This window comes from Leptonotus elevatus, chromosome 7 (genome assembly GCF_054856555.1).
Source record: "Leptonotus elevatus isolate MCC_2025b chromosome 7, RoL_Lele_1.0, whole genome shotgun sequence".
Classification (NCBI taxonomy): Eukaryota; Metazoa; Chordata; class Actinopteri; order Syngnathiformes; family Syngnathidae; genus Leptonotus; species Leptonotus elevatus.
In genome coordinates, this window is record NC_141245.1 from 20,902,275 (window position 1) to 20,925,261 (window position 22,987).

Consider the following 22,987-nt stretch of genomic DNA (forward strand, 5'->3'; position numbering starts at 1 on the left):
GTGTTGTATGTGAGTTTTATGAAGTAACAAAACACTGTGACCGCACAACTACAGCAACACGTTTGCGCCAGATGACGTCACTCTGAGGCGGAATGCGTGTTTCAAGCCATAACCGAAACAAAACAGGATGACCAGCAAGCTTTGTGCAGGCGCGCCCTCTAGTGGACATCAAGCAAACAGCGTGTTGGTAACTAACGACATTAATATTACAAAAGATTAGAATTTAAAAATTTATTTATTATCGGCATTATGATACAATATTTTGTTACATTAATAATATTCAAGGGCGAATCTTTACTTTTTATCCTTTATTTTTTTATTATTTTTAAAAATGTAATGTGTACCTAATGATGTGTCCAGTGAGAAGGATCAAGGGGTGGGCAAAAAAGATTTTCAAAATGGACAGATGGGCCACGTCATTTGTAGATAAGATACAGTTAAAACGTGTATGTAAAACATGTTAAATAGTTTTATAAAGTAATGGAATAATAGTAATTATGCTACATTTGTTAATGAATTGCCAATTAGGCTATTCATGAAAACCAACAATGAAATGTATGCAAAATTCAAATTGTTTCTTTGAATGATATGCTAATAATTAATTCTCATTTTTTTCATTTTATGCTTAGTATATTTATAATGAACCAATTATGTATTTAAAATAATTAATATCTAATGCATGTGTGAACTATTTTAGTGATAAAATAGTTTTTTTATTGTTTTATTTGATAGTTTATACTAAATGTAATTAATATGAATTAACCAATTATTTATTAAAAACAAATAATTACCTAGTAAATGCATGACTAAAATTGTTTAATAAACAAACTAATTATATTTTTATTTTATTATTCACAATGAATGGATTAAAGAACATAGCGGGCTGCACTTTGCCCACCCCTGGTCTTACAGCAACTTTTGTTTTCAAAGCATCAAAACACAAATATTAAAAAAAATTACAGAAAACCACACCTTTTTATTTTTACTTTTTACCTCCAACGGTTTGTGTGTGTGCTCCTACCATTCAGAGTAATTATTATTATATTATTTTGGAAACTAGCCTTGCAGGAATGTTTGCATGCCTCCATTCCTGGGCTTTTATTTTGGCAGGGAAAAGGACGAGGGGGTGTCTCTGGAGTAGCATGGACACACTCACCACAATATATTAACCAAGCACAGACACACACTTTGCATGTGCGACACTGAACAAACACGTATAGACTTTAAATTGTCATATTTAACAAGGCTCAGTGTGTAAATACTGAACATGTGTACAAGATGATGCAATAAAACGTTGTTTTTCTAATACCCACTGTGTGGCTCAATTTTTTTAAACGGTACTAGTACAGGGAATTTACGATGAATATCAAGCCTATCAAATATTGTAAATGTTTAAATGGCTTTGGGAACTATGTTGAAGTTTGCTGAGGAACTTCATTTAGATTAAATATTGCTTTGCTCTTGTGGCATCCATATGCAATTCTAAAACTTTTGGTGGAGGTACATCTATTACTTCGAGGCAGGTCCCTATCCCAACTCTAGTCTGTATGCATGTTAGCAACAAGCTAAACCAGGAAGTGAGGCGCAAAAACATGGTTTAAAGTATCAAGAACTTAGTTTATTGGAAGACGGTCTTGGTTGGCACAGGAAATGACATCATTGAGGCATAACAATACAATCCTTCATGTATATACATTTGTTCATGTCTCAAAAGCACACTGAAATTTGTTTTATTTTGAAAATCAGGTGCATCGCAGTCACACGACATGGCACAAAGCCCACGATATTGGCAATCATACACGCGGGTTGGGTTTGTTGCTATTTGACTGGCACGCACCGAACCCGCTTTGCATAATATGTCACGAAAGGCTTGCAAATTTGGCAATGAAGCTATTAAAACGGCTTCAGTGCGTGGAGCCCAAGCACCCAGCATAAAAAAAAAAACAAGCCTTTGCTGTTTTTTGAAAGAAAAAAAGATTACCCCAAAATGAGACTGGCTTGTTGAAGAGAAATGTGGGAAAAACTAACTACATTCAGTCTTATGTAAAGTTGTATTTTTAATCAATTGTTTTAATGATGGTCCATCAAAATATGACTTCAAAATGGTCAGAAGAGCAAAAAAAAAAAAAAATTGGGGACCGCTGTTCTCTAAGAACCCGCTTCTTAACCAACCAGATTCAGGTTTTTCCCAATTCACTGTCCTGCTAGAAGTCGACCGACGCATTTGCCAACTTCGTATCTGAGGCGATCATCACCGTCCCAAAAACTGTCCATGACGTCCCCATGTATCTAATCATCTGAATGTGTGACGCTGCAACGGCCCCGCTAATCAGACACGGCAACCTCCTTCATAGTGTTCTTTATGGTCCACTGCTGTCCAGAACAGGCCTGCAGCACCACCTGGTGGCCAAAGTGCGATTTGGCGGGCACCACCTCCAAGCAGCGGCCCGTGGCAGAGTTGACCATGGAAGAACCCTACAGGAGAAAACCAGGAAGGTCAGTTTTATGGACCAAAAAATACCTCAACCTTTGGAAGTAGTAGTAGTAGTAGTAGTTAGTTGCGAAGAGCAAGATTAGAAATAGAGGAATTAAGCTAGGCTAACAGCAGTATAGACGGACCAAACACGCTTGATAAGTAGTGGTAGTAGACGCATGTAAAAAAAAATACTGTCAAAGAAGCTAGGCTAACTTGGCTAATTAAACATAACAGATGAGCTTAAATAGCTTAGTTAAAAGTATGATAGACCAACCAAGCCCTCAACGTTCATGAGAAGAAGTGGTGGTAGTGGTAGTAGTAGTAGTTGAAATAGAAGAAGCTAGGCTAACACTATTAGCTTAGCAAGCTGTATACAGTCACGTGGTAGGTAGACGTAGTAGTAGTAGTAGTAGTATGAGAAGAATAAGAAATAGAAGCTAGACTAAGAGTATTTTAGAACACACAAGCCCTGGCCTCAACCTTCGTGAAAAGTAGTAGCAGTAGAAGGAGAAATAGAAGAAGCTGGGCTAGGCTAACAGTTTTGTAGCCCAACCAAACTCTCTACAATCATGCGAAGAAGTGGAATCAGCAGTAACTAGCAACTAAATACTAGGTGTAATGATGGTAGCATTAGAGATAGTAGTAGTAGAAGAAGAAGAAATAAAAGAAGCATGAGACGTAGCAACAGTAGTAGTGGTAGCAGAAGAAATATGACGTCATTAAGAAGCTAGGCTAACAGTATTTTAGACCACCATAGCCCTGGCCTGCCCTCAAACTTCATGAAAAGTAGTAGTAGTAGTAGAAGAAGAAATAGAATAAGCTAAGCTAAAAGACCAAGCAAACTGTAAGCATTCATTCGAAGAAGCTGTCACCTGAGAGAAAATCCACTCGGTGCCATGTTTTTCTTTGTCGCAGTCCAGGAGTTGCGGTAACGTGGAGTTGGCATTGTCCTCTACACAGAGTGTGTCCTCCCCGGTGCTGCCCAGCGGGCCCACGAACAGATGACCCTCTTTGGTGTAACGTGCTATCTGAGAGACATGAACATGGAGCCAGGTAACATGTACAAATTTGTACAAATTTGTACACATTTATTTTAAAGTATGTTTTTCTAATAACTTTTTACTTCTTCTTGCATCCTTTCATATCAATATCATATCAATACTTCCACTTTTACCAGTCTTTGCACGTATAGGATTTGTACTTCTACTTAATTACAGAGTATGAGTACTTTTGACAGCCCCACAGAGTATTCTGTTGCCAAGCGCGCACTTCAGCTAATTGCCATCCTACCTGTGGACCCCAGCCATGGCAGGGATGCAGGATGGCCGTGTGGTTGTCCTTCACACCCTGGTCCAAACACAGGTGGTTCGCTTTAGAGTTGCGCATCTGAAATGACAAACATAGCAGTTTTGACTTACGAAATGCTAATAAAAAACACGTTTGAGTAATTTAGCAAAACATGACTAGGCAGGGCTAATTCTAACACTTGCCTAGCAAGTAAGTTCAGATAAGGTCTAGGCCAGGGATCGGCAACCTTTCCTGTCAAAAAAGCCATTTTAGGCCAAATAAATAACAAAAAATCTGTCTGGAGATGCAAAAGAAGTAAAGTAAACAGTGTGTTAGTGAAAAATATGCAGCATCCAATACCTTGAGATTCATTTTCTTATCTTTTGTCTTCTGTTTATTATTACTATTATGATGATGATGATGATTATTCTTATAATTGTTATTATCATTATTATTCATACTTTGTTTTTCACATTTTTAATTTTTTCTGCTTTTCTATCAAATTTCTGACATATTTGGCATATTATTATTATTTTCTGCCTCTTCTTTCTTTTTTGGACATGTTGTGGCTATTTTTTTTTTGACATTTTTTTCTGCCTGTTTTGCTATCAATTTCACAATTTTTTGGACATAGTGGAGGTTTTATGGTAATTTTTGTTTTTGGACATTTTATAGTATTTTTTTGAAAAAAATTATTTCCCGCTTTTTCTTAAACCAATTTTCTGACTTTTTTGGGGGCAATTTTGTGGACATTCCATGGTAATTTTCAGGATTTCTTCTTTTGTTTTTTGATATTATATAGGTATTTTTTTTTAAATGTTTTCATTTCTGCCTTAAAAAAAAACAAAATAATTATCTGACATTTTTGACAACTTCATGGACATTTTATGCTAATTTTCCTCTTTTTCCTCTTCCTTTTTGGACATGTTATGGCTATTTTTTTTAACTTTTTTTTTCTGCCGGTTTTGCTATCAATTTCAGACGTTGGCAATTTTTTTGGACATTTTATGGTAATTTTTGTTTTTGGACATTTTACAGTTACTTCGAATTTTTTTCTTTCCCGCTTTCTTAAATCAATTTTCTGACTTTTTTTTTTTTCAATTTTGTGAACATTTCATGGTCCTTTTCAGGATTTTTTCTTTTATTTTTTGACATTTTATAACTCCTTTTAAAATGTTTTCATTTCTTCCTTTCTTATTCAATTCTCTGACATTTTTGGCAAATTCATAGAGGTTTTATTTTCCCTCTTTCCTCTTCCTTTTTGGACATTTTATGATCACTTTTTGGACGTATTTCTGTAATTTAGAAACAACTCTGCCATGTTTAGAATATTTAATTAATATTCTTTCTTTTTTTTAAATCTCAATCATTAATTCATTTAAAGAATATTTTTATCTAAAAAAAATTTTTTTCTACTATTTATTTATTTTTGTAAGATCCACACTGAGCCACAGGACTAAAGGGGACTAAAGAGCCACATATGGCTTCAGAGCAGCAGGTTGCAGACCCCTGGTCTAGGCTAACGATGGTTTCCCATTGGTTAAGATAACTGCAATGGTTTCGTCATCATTGTGAGTTTAGTTTGAGTCTATGCCTCGCTGTAGAACAGCATGATATCCATATCGGCATCAGCCTCAATTTTTTGACGCTGAGATGATGATGGATGATTTTATGTGGACTCACCTCACCATAGTACAGCATGTTACCATACGTCCTCATCTCGGGGTAAATATTATCCAGGTACCACTGGAAATTCTTACACTGCAGATTCTTCCTGAGTGCCGCCCTCTCGGAGATGTCTCCAAAGTCGATGCCGTGATTCTGCGGCGGTTGTCACATTTTTACACCAGGCGAGCGCTTGACATGCTCGCCGTAACAAGATCCTAGATGATGTGGGCGTCACCTCTACGGGGATGTTCCAGGCCACGTAGACATTGGTCTTGAAGTGGTCCATCCAGACCTCAGCCACGCGCAGGGAATTGCGACGCGTGTGTAAGGCGATGTTGGTGAGGTAGGGCTTCTTCGTGCGGGTGATGTGAGCCACGCGGGAACATGGCAGCACCTCCATGCTGCCCCCGCATGTCCACACCTACAAGTGAAAAGAGCTCATTTTTTGTCATGAGTATGGATGAGGAGTCACACTAAATAATACACATTGCTATAATATTTGGGCTGAGTAGCAGAAGGATGCCGATAGACTAACCCTGATGCCCAGTTCGATGTTCTCTCCCCCGTAGAATTCCATGCCAGGGTCCAGTAACCCAATCTCGCCAAAGAAGTGCCGATTGGCCACGAAGGAGCAGCCAATCATGGCGGGACTCCTGTCACATGACCAAAGCACATAATCATTTACGAGTCGCCCACTGGTTCACAAATTTTGAATACCATTGATTTTAGGATTTTGGACAGAAAAATGTTTTTCCGATTAAGGTCGCATTTGGAGTTACATGCCGTCAGTGTAGTACCACGTTGTGCCACCACATACTGGGCAGCACTGAGCTCTACTGAAAGAGATGCAACGTAGCCGAAACATCGATGCTCATTTCTATTAGCCTGTCTATGGAGTTTCCTATTATATGTTAGCATTGAGCTAGTGGACGTTTGTTGGATGAAATTATATAAATGACATTCTCTACGTGAGGCGTGCCCACCTGATGGGTGCCGTCACGTCCCCATCATCCCACCACTGTTTTGGTGGGTTGATGTACATGCACCACAGCTCCCAGTTGAAGCCGTGACCCGAGTTCTCGTAACGCTCCACCTCAAAGGTGTCATGATTAATGTTGTCGATGGATGGGAGGACAATCCTCCTGCGGTCCTCCTTGATTCGGGTCAGAACCGGCTCAGCCCTGATGAGTAAATGTGAAGGAAAACACACACGGCATTTTTTTTCCCGATTCCGCACCACTGACTAATCAGGACACGGCATCTATTGAAAGGACGATACATTTGAATGCCTCACCAGAAGGGTGTGAACTCCACGTGGGCATCAAAAATTCCCATCACCTCGGCAGTGGCGGCCTTCCAACCCTCGATCCTGGCCCGAATCAGACCCTCCCTCTTGTGGTTCCTGACGATCTTGACCAGACCGGGGTAGCGCTTATTCACGTAGTCCTCCAGAGGTCCTTTCAGCTGCTCTACAACACAACAACACCTTCAACTTCTTCTTTACGTTAAAGACAATAATACTATACACTAGCATAAAATGTCGCTACACTAGCATGTATCGATATTCTATCATTAAATGTCCATCTGCTAACATCAGATATGGATACACTAGCATCAGATATGCGTACGTTAGCATCAGGAAGCGATATACTAGCATCTGGTGTCGCTACACTAGCATGTATTGATATTGTAGCATCAAATGTCCATCCGCTAGCATCAGATATTGTCACACTAGCATTAGATATAAGTACGTTAGCATCAGGAAGAGATATACTAGCATCAGGAATTGCTACACGAGCAGGTATCGATATTCTAATGTCAAATGTCCATGCGCTGACATCAGATATGGATATGCTAGCATCGGATAGCAATACGTTAGCATCAGGAACCGATACACAAGAGTAAGGTGTTGCTAGCACTAGCAGGTAATAGGTATCGTGTCAAATGTCCATCCACTAACATCAGATCTTGATATACTGATAGGCTAACATCAGATATCAGAGGTGGGCATTCCATCAATATTGACAGAAGGTCCGTCAATCCGTCAATGACGGACGGCCATTTTGTTGACATTTGACGGTAAACTTCTTGAAAAAATTAAGAATTTAGCATTGACAGAAGTGGGTTTCCGTCTGTCAATGTAATCGTCAATCCGTCAATAAATTCGGCAATCTGTCATTGACGGACGTCCCATTTTGGTGACGGATTGACGATTGACAGAACGTTGACGGATGCACACCTCGAATGACAGAAACATTGATAGACGCTGACTTTTCTGCAAAAATTGATGAACGATGGACAGATAGTTCGGCTTGAAACATTGACAGATTGACGATGACGGAAGGGTGTCCCGACTGTTGACGATTGACGATGAATGACGGACACTTAAAATTCATTGACTACTACTCCTTTAAAAAAAATGGTAAAAGTTGAGAGTCGAGGGACCACTACACCATTTTTATACTCTGCCAATCTCATCTTTCTTATTCCAGACTCTTTTGTAATGTAAACCCTATTCGGAGTCTAAACAACAGACGAGCTCCTTTTGATCTGTGACTCAACTCGTCAGACGCTTCCTGCTCAGCCAAAACGCTCGCACGCACTCGCTTCCTCCTCTTCGTCATCATCTTCCTAATTAGTAAACAGTTCCCGAACAAAATAGCACAATAATGAATGCATTGCTAAGGAACTAGAGCTGCACTTCCCCCAAAATTCACATACATTCTTGTTACTGCCGTACCGTCGTCGCTGTGGTCGTCCACCAGGATGATTTCCTTGAGCAGGTGGGCCGGCGTGTGATTGACAGCCGAGTGGACCGAGCGCAGGATGACGGACAGGGCCTCGTTGACAAAGATGAAGATCAGCGCTATCTGGGGGAGATCCCGCGGGTGGCTGACATCTCTGCACCTATACGTACAGACAATATATATATATATATATATATATATATATATATATATGTGAATGAGCACAAAAGAAAAATACAAACAAATCAATTAACCGAAAAAGGACATCATTCTTAAATGTTTTACATCTGTTGGTACTCGTGTCGACAAAACGCTCGTCGCGCAGTGGTTTTAAACTGACCTGTCGGGTCTGTGGTCCGGGATGGTTCGGTCCAGAGAGATGGTGTTGCTCAGGTAGGCGTTGTAGCCGTATTTGTTCTTCAGGTACTTGACGTCGCTCTCCTCGCTCGGAGAAAGGCTGGCGGGCAGGCCGCCGGCCCCCCGGCTCCCGAAACCCTCGATGAGGCCCAAAGATTTGGACAAACCTCAACGCAACACATGAGGAGATGGTTAGCTTAGCAGTTAGCACATTCCAAGCCACAATCATTCCAACTTAACTCGTTCACTGCCATTGGCGGCTATAGACGTCAAAAAATTATGTTGAACTATTTCCATTAGTTTCACATTTGTTTGCCACTTTTGTTAACAAGAGTATGAAAACCTAGAAAAAATGTATTGTACGTTTAGAACAGATATAAAATTTGTGATTAATCGTGAGTTAACTAGTGAAGTCATGTGATTAATTACAATTTAAAAGTTTAATCGCCCCTAATTTAAAAAAAGAAAAGAAAAATTATTAAAAATTTGGGGAGTCAGACAATTAATTTTTTAAAATTTTAATTAATCGCATGACTTCAATAGTTAACTCACGATTAATCACAAATTTTATATCTGTTCTAAATGTACAATATAAAAAAACTATTCTAGGTCTTCATATTCTTGTTAACAAAAGTGGAAAAAAATCTTAAACTAATAGAAATAGTATTAATATTGAATTTTTTACGTCAATGGTTAAAATATTCAGGACATTTTCATTATTTCACAAATTTCCACAGTAAAATTCTGACTTTTTTTGCACATTTACTTCCTCCGTGCACATTTCTTGACCATTCAAACCGACTTCAACTTCACTGTGCAGAACCTGTGCTGAACCATTGAACTGATTCTGGTATCATATATTATATGTTATATATTCTTGTTTCGGCTGTGTTTGTTGATGGCGCTGTGAGTTGGCAGCCGTCTTCGTCTTTCTTCTTGTCATGTGGTGTTTTGTCCTTCGTGTGGACCCGTTGTGGAGTGGACTGTTGTCGGCGTTTTGGCCGTCAACATTCCTCGAGGGACGGTGTCGGTGCTGATGGGGGAATGCCGGTGCTATCCGACTGTCCCACTGGGCACCTGCGGGTCGCATTTTTCACAGCCCCATTTTGCCCGGCGGAGGGGTCGGTGCTGCTGGACATTGTACGCTGGTGGAGCTGAGGACGAGAATGTCGGCGCGGCGTGCGCAGGATGTGGAGATGGAGGTTCGGCGCTTGAAAGTGAATCAGATTAGATGGGACTGGAAAAGTGGACCATTCTTTTATATGTGTACACTGTAACAAATTTCTGTAAAATCTACAGTAAAAAACAAATTACAGCATTTTCTTGTTTTTTAATGTTACAGTATATAACTGTATACAGCAATGCATTGTGGGTAAAACAAAGTACAGTCAATTACTGTATATTTTACAGCAACTATGTTTTGGCACGTATATCTTGCGGATTACAGGTAAATACTAAATACTGTAAAGATTGTTGGATTTTGGCGGGTATCTCTATAGTAGAAGAAGCAAATAGCGGACCCTGTATTGTCAGCGGAGCAAGGACAAGAACAATATTTTAGTCTGCATTGTCTTCACATCGCATTTCTCCGATAAACAGGCAACATTCATTTATGCACTCGGCTGCAGAACGAGGGTTGATTTTACGACAAGGGGGGCACGGTGTATGACTGGTTAGCACATCCGCCTCACAGTGCTGAGGGCGTGAGATCGAGTCCGGGCTTCGGCCTTCCTGGGTGGGGTTTGCATGTTCTCCCCGTGCCTGTGTGGGGCTTTTCACCGGGTGCTCCGATCTCCTCCCACATTTCAAAGACATGCATGGCTGGTTAATTGAGCACTCTAAATTGTCCCACAGTGCGGATGGTTATTCGTCTCTGTGTGCCCTGTGATTGGCTACCAACCAGCTCCAGGTGTACCTGCCTACTGTATACTGCCTCGAGGACCGGAGTTGACACCTATGTTGTAAAGTGCTTTGTGACAGCTACGGCTATTTGAAAGCGCTATATAAATAAAGATGACTTGACTTGACCATTTCAAAACATTCCAGCTTCAAGCTGTTCATCTTGTTGAATTTTGTGAAGCTATTAAATAGCCGCATTTTCAGAATTTCTCAGCAAAAGTAAATAACTAAGACATTTAAAAAAAAAAAACATATTTACCAATTCCGTCACATTCTATATTACAACAATTCGATTCATTCCCCAGCTTTTGAGTCAGCTCTTCGACATTTACATGCAAATTCTCCTCAAATTGCATTCTCCAGTGGCATATGTAGGCTTAGCTATGATTTTGTTTGATATCATTCCAATTATTGGCCCCCCAAAAAAAAAGCTTAAATAAATGCTCAAACGTTGCAATTTGCTATACCGTTCAGCTGTCGATAAACGACGTCCTCCAGCAAGCTGAGCCTGCTGAGCAGCTCTTGGTGGCTGACGGCGGCGGTTCCGTTAGCCCGGCTCGGCCTCCTGCGCTCGGGTTCGGCGTCCGGAGCGTCCGCATATTCCGGAGTGCGCACGCTGCTCCAGCGGCTCAACAGCGTCATGATCCCGGCCACCGCGAGCACGTTGAGCACCAGCAGAAGCCGCCGTCTTTTCCATTTCAAAGCCATGGACAGCCAGGGAGGGAGGTTCGGGTTCCGGCCACTAGCAGAATACGAGGAGAACTCAATGCGACAAGCGTGGGGTTGCGCCAAAGGGGGGGTGATCAACATTGATTTGATTGAAGATGGTTTCTCCGTGGTTTGACTCCACGGTTTGGGGTCTTTAACCGGGGCGGCGTCGGCGAGGCATCCCGCGGATGCGCGCTCTCAGGCGGGCAGCAGATGTCCGTTCCTCCGTACCGGTGCCACCCACCTCGTGCTCGTGTTCATGCTCGCGTTCATGTTCGAGTTCGCTTCCGTCGTCGCTCCTTCTGCTCCGCTGATGACGGTGACGATGATAAGGAGAATGCGCGTGCACGCGATCAGCATCCGTGCGTGCCGAGCAGACGGTAACATACGCACACGCATGCGCAATCACAGATGATACACGCTACAAGTTTTTATTAAAATGATATAACCACTTCTTTTTTTTTTTAAGTTATATGCCTTTGATATACATTAATTATTCAATGTAGGCTATCCATTGCATTTCAGACTGGATTATTCTTGACCTATTTAACTCAAATCAAGTTCTAAAGTCTAAACTGAAACTTTTCTATAGAAATATATACAAATCCAAATAATACCATTTGTATTTTATTTTTTAAAGAAGATTTTTTTGAAACGCCTCGCTCCTGACAAGAATGTGGACTCGTGGCCGGTCGATGTCGACGTAGCCTTCAATTCGAGAAATGCTTTAACTTCCACATTTAGCTCCACAAACGGCCAACCTTCAATTTGGTATATGGCATGTTACCATTTCTAAAAGACATATATTTGTAACTGAAGAACCAGGTGTTTAATGAGACTTTTTTGTTGTTGAGTTTATATATATATATATATATATATATATATATATATATATATATATATTTGTTGAGCTTATATATTTTTAATAATGCACTATAAAATAACACATTCCGATCATATACTGTGCTGTAAAATACGACGTGCTGTGTTGTATAGAAGTGTATAATTATTTATAATTTACATCGATGATATATTTTGCATATGCTTATTGTATATTATTTTTTAAAACTTGACATTTCATCACAATATACAGTATATTAATTGAATACATTATCAATTAATGATGATTGATTTGTGTATACATATTCCTCTAAATTATAAAATAATTTGTACTATAATGTAATGTGTAAATGCGTATGGCTGAGTAATATAATCATTCGTATACACTGTATCATTTGCATAATTTACACCCTTTTTAATCAATTGATGACTTCAATCTGGAAAAAAAGGAGGAATCCTATCCAAAAATGAGGACAACAAAACATGAAGCTGAAGATGCAACTGAGTGAAGGAGACAACACCGGCATGCAAAGTTTCCCCGCACAACTCTGAGCTCACATCAAGCAGACCCAAACAATAACACAAAATATATCACAACACACAACAAGCATGGTAATGTGTGTCAATATCAGTTCAATCATTTTCATGGCCAAGTGTGACTGTCTAATCCGTGAACACGGTGAGGCTCAGCTTCCGGCTCAAGTGAATGTTTTGGCTTGTGAGAAAATATACATCTTAATTCACATAATATTATGAACTTAATCGTGAAAATACATCACTTTAAATATCCAACATTTTTGTCAAAATATTTGACTTTATTCTTGTAGATTTTTAACACTTTTTTAAAAGAATTAATTTATTATTTATTTATATTTAATAAAAATAATGAAAAAAATAAATAATTGTTTTTAACACTTTAATCTAAAATCTTATAAATGTACATTTTTCTCAGTTTAAAAAAAATATGTGTCTGATTTTGCCCTTTCCAACTTCAGCTCTTAAATTATATCAGTAATACACCGTGTTCAATCAAATTGTAAATTTTGTCCATTTGAAAGCCATGAAAACTACATTTTTTAATTGCTTTCTTAGTAATTGAATCATACTAGTGTGTTTCATTCTACAGTCTTTTTCATGTCCACTCTAAAGGCGGAAATGAATGACACGATTTTGATTGTTAGAAGTAGAGAACAATTATGTTTTGATTTAAGAAGTGGAAGTTCCCTCTCTCTGCTGGCTGTAGAAAGACTGACCTAATAGCAACAAAAAAAAAAGAATTTTTTTTTAGGTTGTTTTACAAACAAATTGGAAATTAAAGGTTTAAAAAAAAAAAAGATCGGGTATTCTAATGACAAGCACTGGTATGTAAAAAACTTTGTGCAGTTAAAGAAGCCAAAAAATATCTAAAATCATGATGATGATGATGATGTTAGTACGTGGCCAAAAAATGGCTCTGAACAACCTTGGACGGAAATAAAATCCAGAAAGGGTTAAGCATGCCCTGTTTCCATCTCAAGCGCAGACGCAATAAATATAGAAAAACAGTTCGACACACAAAAGATGTCTGCGCCAGACCCGAGACCAGGACAATGCTCAGGAGCGCCTCCTACAGGCTCGAGCAATAACTGCGCCAGCGTTTAGGACCAGCCCGATCCAGCGAGTCCGCCGGACGCATTGCGCAGAGCCCGGGAAGTAAAGTAGATGACAACTCAGACATGTACGGCAGGAATCGTCAAGTTCCAACTCTGGCCGGAGCATGGCTGCATCACCACATTGTAGAACGGCCTGGTTGGACTGGCCACCACCTCCATGCAGCGCCCCGTGAACTGGTTTCGGACCGACTGACCCTGGAGGTTGACAGAGTGAAGCTAAATCAGACTGTCTGACCTCTCGAATTTGATGTGGTAAGAGCAAAGTGTCACCTGATTGAAAATCCACTTGGTCTTCCTGATGTCAGTCACAGTGCTGCAGTCCAGGAGCTGCGGTGTGGCGTTGGGGGGAATATCCACCAGGCACCTGGTCTCTTCTCTGCTGCTGCCTAACGTGCCCACGAACAGTTGCTTGTTTTTGGTGTAGCGTACCAACTGTAGAGATGAGGGAAAAAAAACACACTGGTTGTTTTTATAACTAGATGTGTAGCTATGGATTTTGAGCAGATTGGGTTGACTCCAGCATCACCATCACTTGTGTTTTTTCAAGTGCTTTATAAACCAATTGACTCGTGTGAAGGCAGCGTCGTGTTGTTTGTATAAGGAAGTGCTACCTGAGGAGACAGGCCGTGGCAGTTGAACAAGATGGGGGCGTGGTTTATTCTGTCACCCTGGTCCAAACACAGATTGGTGACGTTGAAGTTGTACATCTGATGCGACAAATAAATCCAGTTTTCATCTCCAAGCCATCATCAATGCCAAAGATATGACTATATAGTGTGCGATGGAATTGTTTGAACAATTTGACTTGGCAACATAGAAGCTTGTCTATCATGAGTAGACTCTCAAAAAAGTCTCAAGAAAAGACACAGGATGTCTGCCATTTTGATTTGAAACCTCCATTTTAGTTTCAAATATCTCAGTTGTGCCCAACCAAATTAAACGAGCAAAAATTCAGCCCGTGAAGCCGGTTTAACTAAGAAACGTAACATTTGGTAGACATGTCCATGTTGAGTAGACTTACAAAAAAGTCTCAAGAAGGAATCCACGAAAAAAAAAAAAAAGAAGAACATTCACAATGTTTTTTTTAATTGCCCATTTTTGGCTCAATTTGTTCAGTTGCGCCAAACCACATTAAAATCTAAAAATTAACCCCCGGAGCCAGTTTGACTAAGCAACATACAATTTGGTAGACATGTTTAACATGAGTAAACCCACAAAAAAGTCTAAAGAAGCAAAGTCTGAAATGACCCAGGAAGTCCGCTGTTTTTGCTCAGTGCGACCAAGACCAAAATTGGAATGACATATTTTGGACGACACTAAATTGAGATGAGTGGACTCACCACGCCGTAGAGGTCCGTCTTGCTGTACGTCCTCATCTCAGGGTAAATATTTTCCATGTACCACTTGAAGTTCTTACACTGCAGTCTCTTCCTGAGTTCTACCCTCTCAGAGATGTTTCCATAGTCGATGCCATGATCCTGGACCAGATATCAGGTCAAGTTAGTATGTCACACACTTGATTAACTTGAATTGGAAGAATTTTTTTACCAAGTTCTTAGCATTTTTTTTTTGTACTGAAACAACTCCAAAAATAATTTCCCTTCAATGATAACTTCATTTTGTTTCATCACAACACCTAATGACTGACCAGTCAGAGTTATTGGAAAATTCAGAGTCTCAAAATGGCCACGCCTGCAAGGGCAGCCAGTAATTTCACCTCATAGTCAAATTGTCCAAACTTTAAGTGAGTAGCGTATTTGGATTGGGTTAGATGAGTGAGCGTTACCTGCATTGGAATGTTCCAAGCCATGTAGAAGTTGGACTTGTACTCGTCAAACCAAACCTCGGCCACGCGAAGGCCGTTGCGCCGCATGAGGGTGGCTAGGGGGTTTTCCAGGTAAGGTTTCTTGAAGCGCGTGATATGAGCCACGCGGGAGCATGGCAGCATCTCCATACTGCCACCACACAGCCACACCTGCAGAAGACGCAGTCGGGCAATAATGTTAACAAAAAAACTTAGATGACCACTTTTGGGAACAACGGTTGATTGATTGGGATCTTGTTCGACTGCTGCGTTTTAGTCCATCTTTTTCTTTTTTCTTTTTAATGTTTGACAAGAACGAGCACTGAGTGACTGTCAACTCCTTTGTGTTAACTTTTGTGCTGGCCGCTAAGTAGCTAGCTTTTGTGTTAGTCACTATCTTGCTAGACTGGCCTGCTATGTCTTATGCTATTCCCATTTTCACTCCATTTTGTTTGTGATGTTTGACAAGACAGTTATGTTAACTACTTTTAGCTTTTGTGTTAACCACTAGCTAGCTCGACTGGCTTGCTTGCTGCCTTATGCTTTTCACATTTTCACTGCATCTTGGTTGTGATGTTCGACAACATGGCGTAAGGAGTGAGTGTCGCCTGCTACATTTGCCTTTGTGCTAGCCAGGCACTAGCTAGACTGACTGACTGACTTGCTAGCTACCATATGCGTGCCACATTTCCAGCCCATCTTGTTTGGGATGTTTGACAATTCGAAGTGATTATGTCAACTACTTTAGCTTTTGTGTTAGACACTAGCTAACTCGACTGGCTTGCTAGGCTAGCAGCCTTATCCTTTTTTACATTTTAACTCCCATCTTGTTTGTGATGTTCGACAACATGGCACACGGAGTGAGTGCCATGTGCTACATTTGCTTTTGTGCTAGCCCCTAGCTAGCTAGACTGGCTTGCTAGTGTTAGCATTGTTAACATTTTTACTGTTTTATTTTATATTTTAACAGTTTTGAATTTAGTTATAACTGTGTAGATGTAGGTGTAATTATGTTAACTCAATATAGCTTGATGTATAATGCTTTTGTTTTTTTTCTTCTTATCTTTCTTCTCTTGCCTGGAAAATAGAAAATTAATACGTTTATTTTCATTATCTAAGGGAGTAGAGTTTGAGGACTTTCTGTTCGGTCACTGAAAGTCCAAGGACGAGCTAGGATACTGCTGTCGAAGTCTAATCTGATTTTTGCACCTACGGGAACTTGATGAGGGAGGGCAGAGGCGATTTCCTGTGAACACTGTTTTTTCAATAAATGTGCCGTGTGCTCGAGTTTGGGACACACATTGTGGACGGATCACTGCTTGGGTGACTTCATATTGTGTTATCAGAAATTTCTGAATAAACCTTGCAAGGAACCTCTTCACAAGAATCTCAACTCTGATTTATTGGAACACGCAAAAGAGTACAAAAATACTTGTACTCTATTACTAGCTACCACATGCGTGTCATATTTTCAGCCCATCTTGTTTGGGATGTTTGACAAGACAGTGATTATGCCAATTACTTTAGCTTTTGTGTTAGCCACTAACTTGAAATCATTTGAGATACCAACCCGGATCCCGAGTTCCACATTCTCTCCCCCGTAGACTTCCATTTCAGGGTCAAACAGGCCTAGTTCGCCAAAGTAGACCCGGTGGACCACGAAGGAGCAGCCAATCATGGCAGGACTTCTGTCACATAACCCAAAAAGAAAAAACATGTTTACGTTGACGTCTTCTTTACGACATTCCACCATCACATCAAATGTATTTCCATGAGTCCATCCATACATAATATCTGAAGGTGCAACCGTTAACACAAGTTTTTGACATGGTTCCGGTTCAGTCATGAAAAGGCGTAATGTGGGTTACACGTAGTGGTCTCGGCCCACCTGATGGGGAGAGATTCATCATTCAGGTCCTTCCAAGCTGCGGAGGGTTTGATGTATTTACACCACAGCTGCCAGTCGTAGCCGTGGGCTGGCTGCCCATAGGAGGCCACCTGGAAAGTTTCGTAATCGATGTTGTCGATGGCAGGCAAGATGATCCTGGTGCGGTCCTCCTTGATCCGGGTCAGAACCGGTTCGGCCCTGAGTGGAGAGCAAGCACATGGCTTGGTTCTTTACTGTAACGTCCCCATGATAAAAATCCAAGAACTGACAGGATCATCTGATCATGAATGGCACCTGTTTTCATCTTTCACATTATATTTTACTTCATCACTGTGTTTTTTTGTCTCAGTGGGTGCTGTTGTTTTGCTTAGCAACAGAGGTCCAATGGGTTTCAGTTACAAATTACCACCAGTTTTTTGTTTTGATGGGAACAAGGGAGGTGTTCATTTGTCTTCAGTGGTTGACACACTCCATGCTTCATCTGTGAGACGGTTTACATCCCAACCAGGTGCTGCTCTTTTGGTTAGCAATACAGTTCCGATAGGTTACAGTTACTGCCTGTTTTTGTCTGCTTGAGCGAGCAAGGTATTCTTTGGGAGGTAGGCGCATTCCCCATTTTATTTCAGCATAGGGACTCTTAACTTGCCTTGCTAGGTGCTCCTGGTTTGGTTAGCAACAGGATTCCAATGGATGTGTCATGTCTTATTTCATTCTGCCCTCTGCTGGTCATTTGTTTCCTGTCTTTTTTTTTTGTTTACCTGGAGTGTCGGTGGGCGGAGTTCCTGTGTCTCAGCTGCAGGCAATCCTAATCAGCAGGCTATTTATACACATGACTCACGAGAGGAAGATTGCCAAGTTATTCTTCTTGCTGCTTGCCATTCCCTCAGCATTTTGTTACTCTCGTGCTCATGCCGGTTATCTCCTAGTTCCTAGTTTTTGTCTTCTGTTGTTTCTTGCAAGTACTGCTGTGATTGTTCTGGTTGTTGATTTGTACGTACCTTGTGTAGGTATTTTTGTTTTCATTCTTAATCTTAGTTCGTAGCCTATCTTCCTCCCGTGGTACTCCGCCTACCTTCCTTGGTTAGTTATTTTGTTTTTCTGTAGGTACACGTTGACCTTTTGTCACGTCGCTTTTTGTTAATGTTCAGTTATGTGTCAAGCTCCGTTTGTTCAATAAAAACTGTAAAGTTGAGTTGCATTTGAATCGTTCACCTGCGCTTTTGCGCCGCCTAACAGAATTACCGTATACTCTTACTGCTTTACAATAATTACCTTTTTTTGTTTGTTTGGTGGAACGAGGGAGGCATTTATCTGCCTGAAGTGGGTGACTTACAACCCAGATCACACTTAGGCACGTTCTCATCTTGGAAACTCTTGACGTGCCTTTAATAGGTACTGCTGTTTTGGTTTACCAGAAATGGCTTCAGTTATATTACAGTTTACTACCCAATTTTTGTGAGGCATCTATTACAAAATTCATTTGCTGACCTCACCATAAGGGGGTGAACTCAATGTGGGCATCAAAGAATGCCGTCACCTCGGCGGTGGCCCCCTCCCAGCCAATGATTCTGGCCCGAATTAGACCCTCCCTTTTTTGATTCCTGATGATCTTGACCAGACCAGGGTAGCGCTTATTCACATACTCCTCCAAAGGTCCTTTAAGCTGCTCTGCAACACAACAACAAAAAAGCAAAAGCAGACATTTGTTCTATGGATTACAGTTTGACTGCTAATTTGTGAAGCAGAAGAACGGGTGACATTTTCACGGAAATCAAATTGAAACGGTTTTGTTTTGCTTAGATTAGTTCACTTTAGTAGCATAACATTAACATTCGGAGCGAGGTGTGATGGCCAAACTCATCTGTCCTTGTTGTGAGCACACCCACAACATAAGGCAAACCTCAAGTGAGCTGCGCTAGTTAGCCTTCTCAGTGCTCGTTTTGACTGACCGTACCGTCATCGCTGCAATCATCGACCAGGATGATTTCTTTGAGCAGATGGGCCGGCGTGTGATTGACAGCTGAGTGGATGGTGCGCAGGATGGCGGACAGGGCCTCGTTGACGAAGATGAAGATGAGGGAGATCTGGGGTAGATCCGTCGGGTAGGTGTACTCTTTGCATCTACAGAAACGCACACACACACGCGTTGTTTCGCGATGCATTTGGAATGAATCGGGTGTTGCAATCACGTCCATGGCCATAGGTGTTTAAAATCAAGCACTTAGGCAAGCAGACTGTTTTTACAAACATTTGTGAAAGAATGAGTCACTCTCAATGAGCTCAGTGAATTCCAGATAGTCCAGTTATGAAATGAACTGCCTTTTAATTATAAGGCAGGTGAGTGGATACTTTTGGCAATACAGGTTAGCTTTCAAACCACAAGCCAAGAGCATTGATTTGGAGCAAATAATAGCATAGCAATATTTCACAGCTAATGCAAGTGTTTAACTTGGAATGGACGATTATGTGCCTTTTATTTTTTTGTGTGTATTTTCTTGAATGACAAATTATTATGCAGATTTCTGACCACAAATTGATAGCAAACATTAGCATTTTGAGCTAACAACAGCAAAGCATATTTTACAGATCACAATTCAATTTTACCTGTCTGACCACATAGCTTTTAGACCACATGTCTTAACATGATGTTAGCATATTTGAGCTAACACCTGCATAACAGCATAAAATTCCATTTGACTTCAGAGCAGAAAAATAGGTACCAGTTGATTTTTATTTTTATGGAATTCAAATGACAAAATGGACGATCATATAGCATAGACCTCATGTTAGTAGTAAGACATTAGCATTTTGAGCCAACAATAGTACAGCGTTTGTTTAGTAGTTATTACTCATAATTTTGGGATTGATTTAAATGACTATGTTGATGACCACATAGCTTTTGGCCTTAAAGGAAAAGTCAACCCCCCCTTTTTAAAAAAAATATTAATAATTTCTTGGCAATAATATGATCTATTCAGAAGGCGGCCATTTTGCCACTTGCTGTAGAGTGAAAATGACATCACAGTTGCTCAGGTCTCAGGCAATGACCAATCACAGCTCACCTGTTTTCTGAAGCTGAGCTGTGATTGGTTGTTACCTGAGACCTGAGCAACTGTGATGTCATTTTCACAGATGGATAAAAACGGCTAGATTTTGCGTCATAACTCATATTTCACAAATGTAATGAAGTAGTACTAAGAAACTTTTCAACCTTAATAAAAATATTTTCATAACTCTTCTGATGAAACATAGACTTAAAACTAGTTGAATTGTATCTTTGCCATGGCCTGAGGGGGTCTGTATCATTTTTACTGGCACGAAACAACTTTGAGGGGGATGGTGGGAACACTGCCACGCAAAAAACTACAAATGTGCTGACTGCTTTATGGCATACGTCACTGCCCCCTTTCCCCAATCGTTATAAAGTCGGAAGTCAATTTGACTAGCGTGAGCTCAAGAACGACACAATGCGCTTGTCCTCATGTGAAACGTGGTCTTCCTTCAGGCATAACATTACCGCTTTTGTCCATATGGTGCCGCCATAATCAACATAAACTGAAAGTTGCTTAGTGTTGCTTTAATCAGAATATCATGTTTAGACGAGTAAGGTCACATAACATATTGTCGAGAAATGTTTAAGGTAGACTTCCCCATTAAGTCAGTAGGATGTTACCAATATGAGCTAACAATACCATAGCATTTTATTATCTGCATAGCATTTTAAAAAGCCGTTAATCACAAATGCTTTTGTTTATTGCAGAAAATACTGCTTTCCGGTTAGTGGCAGATGTGTACTCACTTGCTGGGTCTGTAATCCGGTATGTTTCGGTCCAGGGAGATTTTGTTGCTCATGACGATGTCATAGCCGTATTTTTCCTTTAGGATTTTGGCTTTGCGCTTGTCTTCCGGGGACAGTGTAAAGGGAGCGCCATCTGCGCCCGGAGCCCCAAAGCCCTCGGCCAGGCCAAGAGGTCTGGAAAGACCTGAACATAACACAACCATTGTGTTGTGTTGATGACCATGATTCAGTCATCCGGAAATCAGCTAAAGAATTATACTTGCGAACAATTTGGAAAAAAATTATTAATTTTTTTAAATGGCACAAGTTTTTAAAAAAAAAAAATTGCAACGTCAATGTTGTTGAATTTGGTTACGTAACCAGGAAGTATGTCTAGATAGGTTGAATCCTACCATTCAATTGTTTGAACACGATGTCCTCCAGGTAGCGGATCCTCTCCTTCAGATCGTTCTGCTCACTCTCATTGGTCCTCTCTGGCTCAATCTTTGTCTCCGGCTCCGTTTGCGGCACCTTCTCTACTATCTGAGGAGCATCCGGAACCGGAGCTTCTAAAGCCGGAAGCAAATGCCCCATTTTGGACCATCTGGTGTTGGTCAAGAGAACGAAAATTCCCGCCAGCCCCAGCACATTGAGCAGGAGTAGGAGCTTCCAGTTTCTCCTCCTGAAAGTCATGGCGAGAAGACAGCAGCGACGTGTGTGAAAGTGAGCAAACTGGATGAGATTGTGTGTCTTATGGTATTGAATCAGATCACCTCGCACACGCCCAAGCCATTAACTTGTAATTAGCAGACTGGTGTTGTTTGCAGAATGCGAAAAATGAGCTGACGCCACGCCCCTTGCATGAAGCGGTGCATCCAGAAAGCCACAGTGTTTCTCTTTTTCACATTTTATATCACAGGAATATTTCCCATCTCTTAATTCTACATACAACATCTCATAATGAACTGAAGAATTATTATTTTCAATTATTTCGACAAATGTATTCTTAAAAACAAATAAGACATCACAAGTTCATAAGTATCCACAGCCTTTGCCTCAACTTATTTTTCCTGAAAGCTATTGATCTGAGCAGTTAAAGAAGTTAAAAATGTTCAATATGCGAACCTTTGGTTACATGGCGTACATTGTGATGGCCTTCCATTTCTTGCCAAACATTTTGAAAGTTCTATCCAAAATCTGCGTTAAACACCACTCATTCTTGTCAAATGCGATGAAATCAGTGCAAACTACATTTTTGAGACGCAACAATGGCCTGACAAGACCACCGCAGCTGAGCTCACGACAGGCAAATTGACTTCCGGCTTTGTAACGAATGGGGAAAGGGGCAAGCGACGTATGCCATAAAGCAGTCAGCACATTTGTAGTTTTTTTGCGTGGCAGTGTTCCTACCATCCTCCTCAAAGTTGTTTAGTGCTAGTAAAAATGAGACAGACCCCCTCAGGCCATGGCAAAGCTACCATTCAACTAGTTTTAAGTCAATGTTTCATCAGAAGAGTTGTGAAAATATGTTATTAAGGTTGAAAAGTTCCTTAGTGTCACTTTAAGTCAAGTTGGGTGAGGCAGAACTCCTAAAGCTGTTACACTCAACGACATTTATCGCAGGGATGCATTTTTGTCATTGTTTTGTGGGGGGAAAAACATTCCATTGCTCAGCGAATTTACGTTGCACAAAAACAAACACAACACTTGTTTGTGCTCCCAAGATCTCAAAATAAAAGTTCTACATACCGGTACACAAAAGGCTTACTTATTATTCAAAAATTGCTGGGATAGGTTCCAGCGCCCCGCGCGACCCTTGTGAGGACAAGCGGTTAAGAAAATGGATGGATGAACATTCAAAATGATCCCTAAGTTTGCATTTG

The 22,987-nt window shown here is 40.6% G+C and overlaps 2 protein-coding genes and 1 long non-coding RNA gene across 3 annotated transcripts in view; 1 reads left to right on the forward strand and 2 right to left on the reverse strand.

The window, feature by feature from the left end:
• Positions 1-1,596: 1,596 nt before the first annotated feature.
• On the reverse strand, positions 1,597-11,654 carry galnt17 (polypeptide N-acetylgalactosaminyltransferase 17). The gene is made up of 11 exons (XM_086079738.1): positions 10,902-11,654; positions 8,519-8,702; positions 8,172-8,338; positions 6,726-6,900; positions 6,415-6,612; positions 5,967-6,084; positions 5,667-5,852; positions 5,447-5,584; positions 3,767-3,862; positions 3,349-3,504; positions 1,597-2,475 (listed from the first exon to the last, which is right to left on the reverse strand). Exons 1-11 carry the CDS (start codon positions 11,242-11,244, stop codon positions 2,326-2,328), a joined length of 1,911 nt encoding a protein of 636 aa, XP_085935864.1. The 5' UTR covers positions 11,245-11,654; the 3' UTR covers positions 1,597-2,325.
• The window catches only part of LOC147171461 (uncharacterized), a 28,818-nt gene continuing 8,244 nt past the window's right edge, over positions 2,414-22,987 (forward strand). Inside the window, exons 1-3 of the long non-coding RNA XR_015095488.1 lie at positions 2,414-2,496; positions 3,392-3,529; positions 19,324-19,428. This is a non-coding gene — a long non-coding RNA (uncharacterized LOC147171461). The remainder of the gene's footprint in view (positions 2,497-3,391; positions 3,530-19,323; positions 19,429-22,987) is intronic.
• Positions 12,374-21,836, reverse strand: LOC147171462 (polypeptide N-acetylgalactosaminyltransferase 17-like). The gene is made up of 11 exons (XM_086079739.1): positions 21,518-21,836; positions 21,126-21,309; positions 19,281-19,447; positions 18,820-18,994; positions 17,327-17,524; positions 17,009-17,126; positions 15,421-15,609; positions 14,975-15,112; positions 14,246-14,341; positions 13,905-14,066; positions 12,374-13,829 (listed from the first exon to the last, which is right to left on the reverse strand). Exons 1-11 carry the CDS (start codon positions 21,795-21,797, stop codon positions 13,692-13,694), a joined length of 1,845 nt encoding a protein of 614 aa, XP_085935865.1. The 5' UTR covers positions 21,798-21,836; the 3' UTR covers positions 12,374-13,691.

What these genes read in the sequence shown, in the direction of transcription:
- galnt17 (XM_086079738.1), bottom strand. Translation starts at nt 11,244, where the DNA reads ATGTTGATCACCCCCCCTTTGGCGCAACCCCACGCTTGTCGCATTGAG. An exon ending in GACGTGACGGCACCCATCAG is followed by an intron (nt 6,085 to 6,414) that starts GTGGGCACGCCT and finishes GTCATGTGACAG; the next exon opens with GAGTCCCGCCATGATTGGCT. An exon ending in ACATGCTGTACTATGGTGAG is followed by an intron (nt 3,863 to 5,446) that starts GTGAGTCCACAT and finishes TTGTCATTTCAG; the next exon opens with ATGCGCAACTCTAAAGCGAA.
- LOC147171462 (XM_086079739.1), bottom strand. Translation starts at nt 21,797, where the DNA reads ATGACTTTCAGGAGGAGAAACTGGAAGCTCCTACTCCTGCTCAATGTG. An exon ending in CGTGTTCAAACAATTGAATG is followed by an intron (nt 21,310 to 21,517) that starts GTAGGATTCAAC and finishes TGTTATGTTCAG; the next exon opens with GTCTTTCCAGACCTCTTGGC. An exon ending in ATTGAGTTCACCCCCTTATG is followed by an intron (nt 17,525 to 18,819) that starts GTGAGGTCAGCA and finishes CTCTCCACTCAG; the next exon opens with GGCCGAACCGGTTCTGACCC.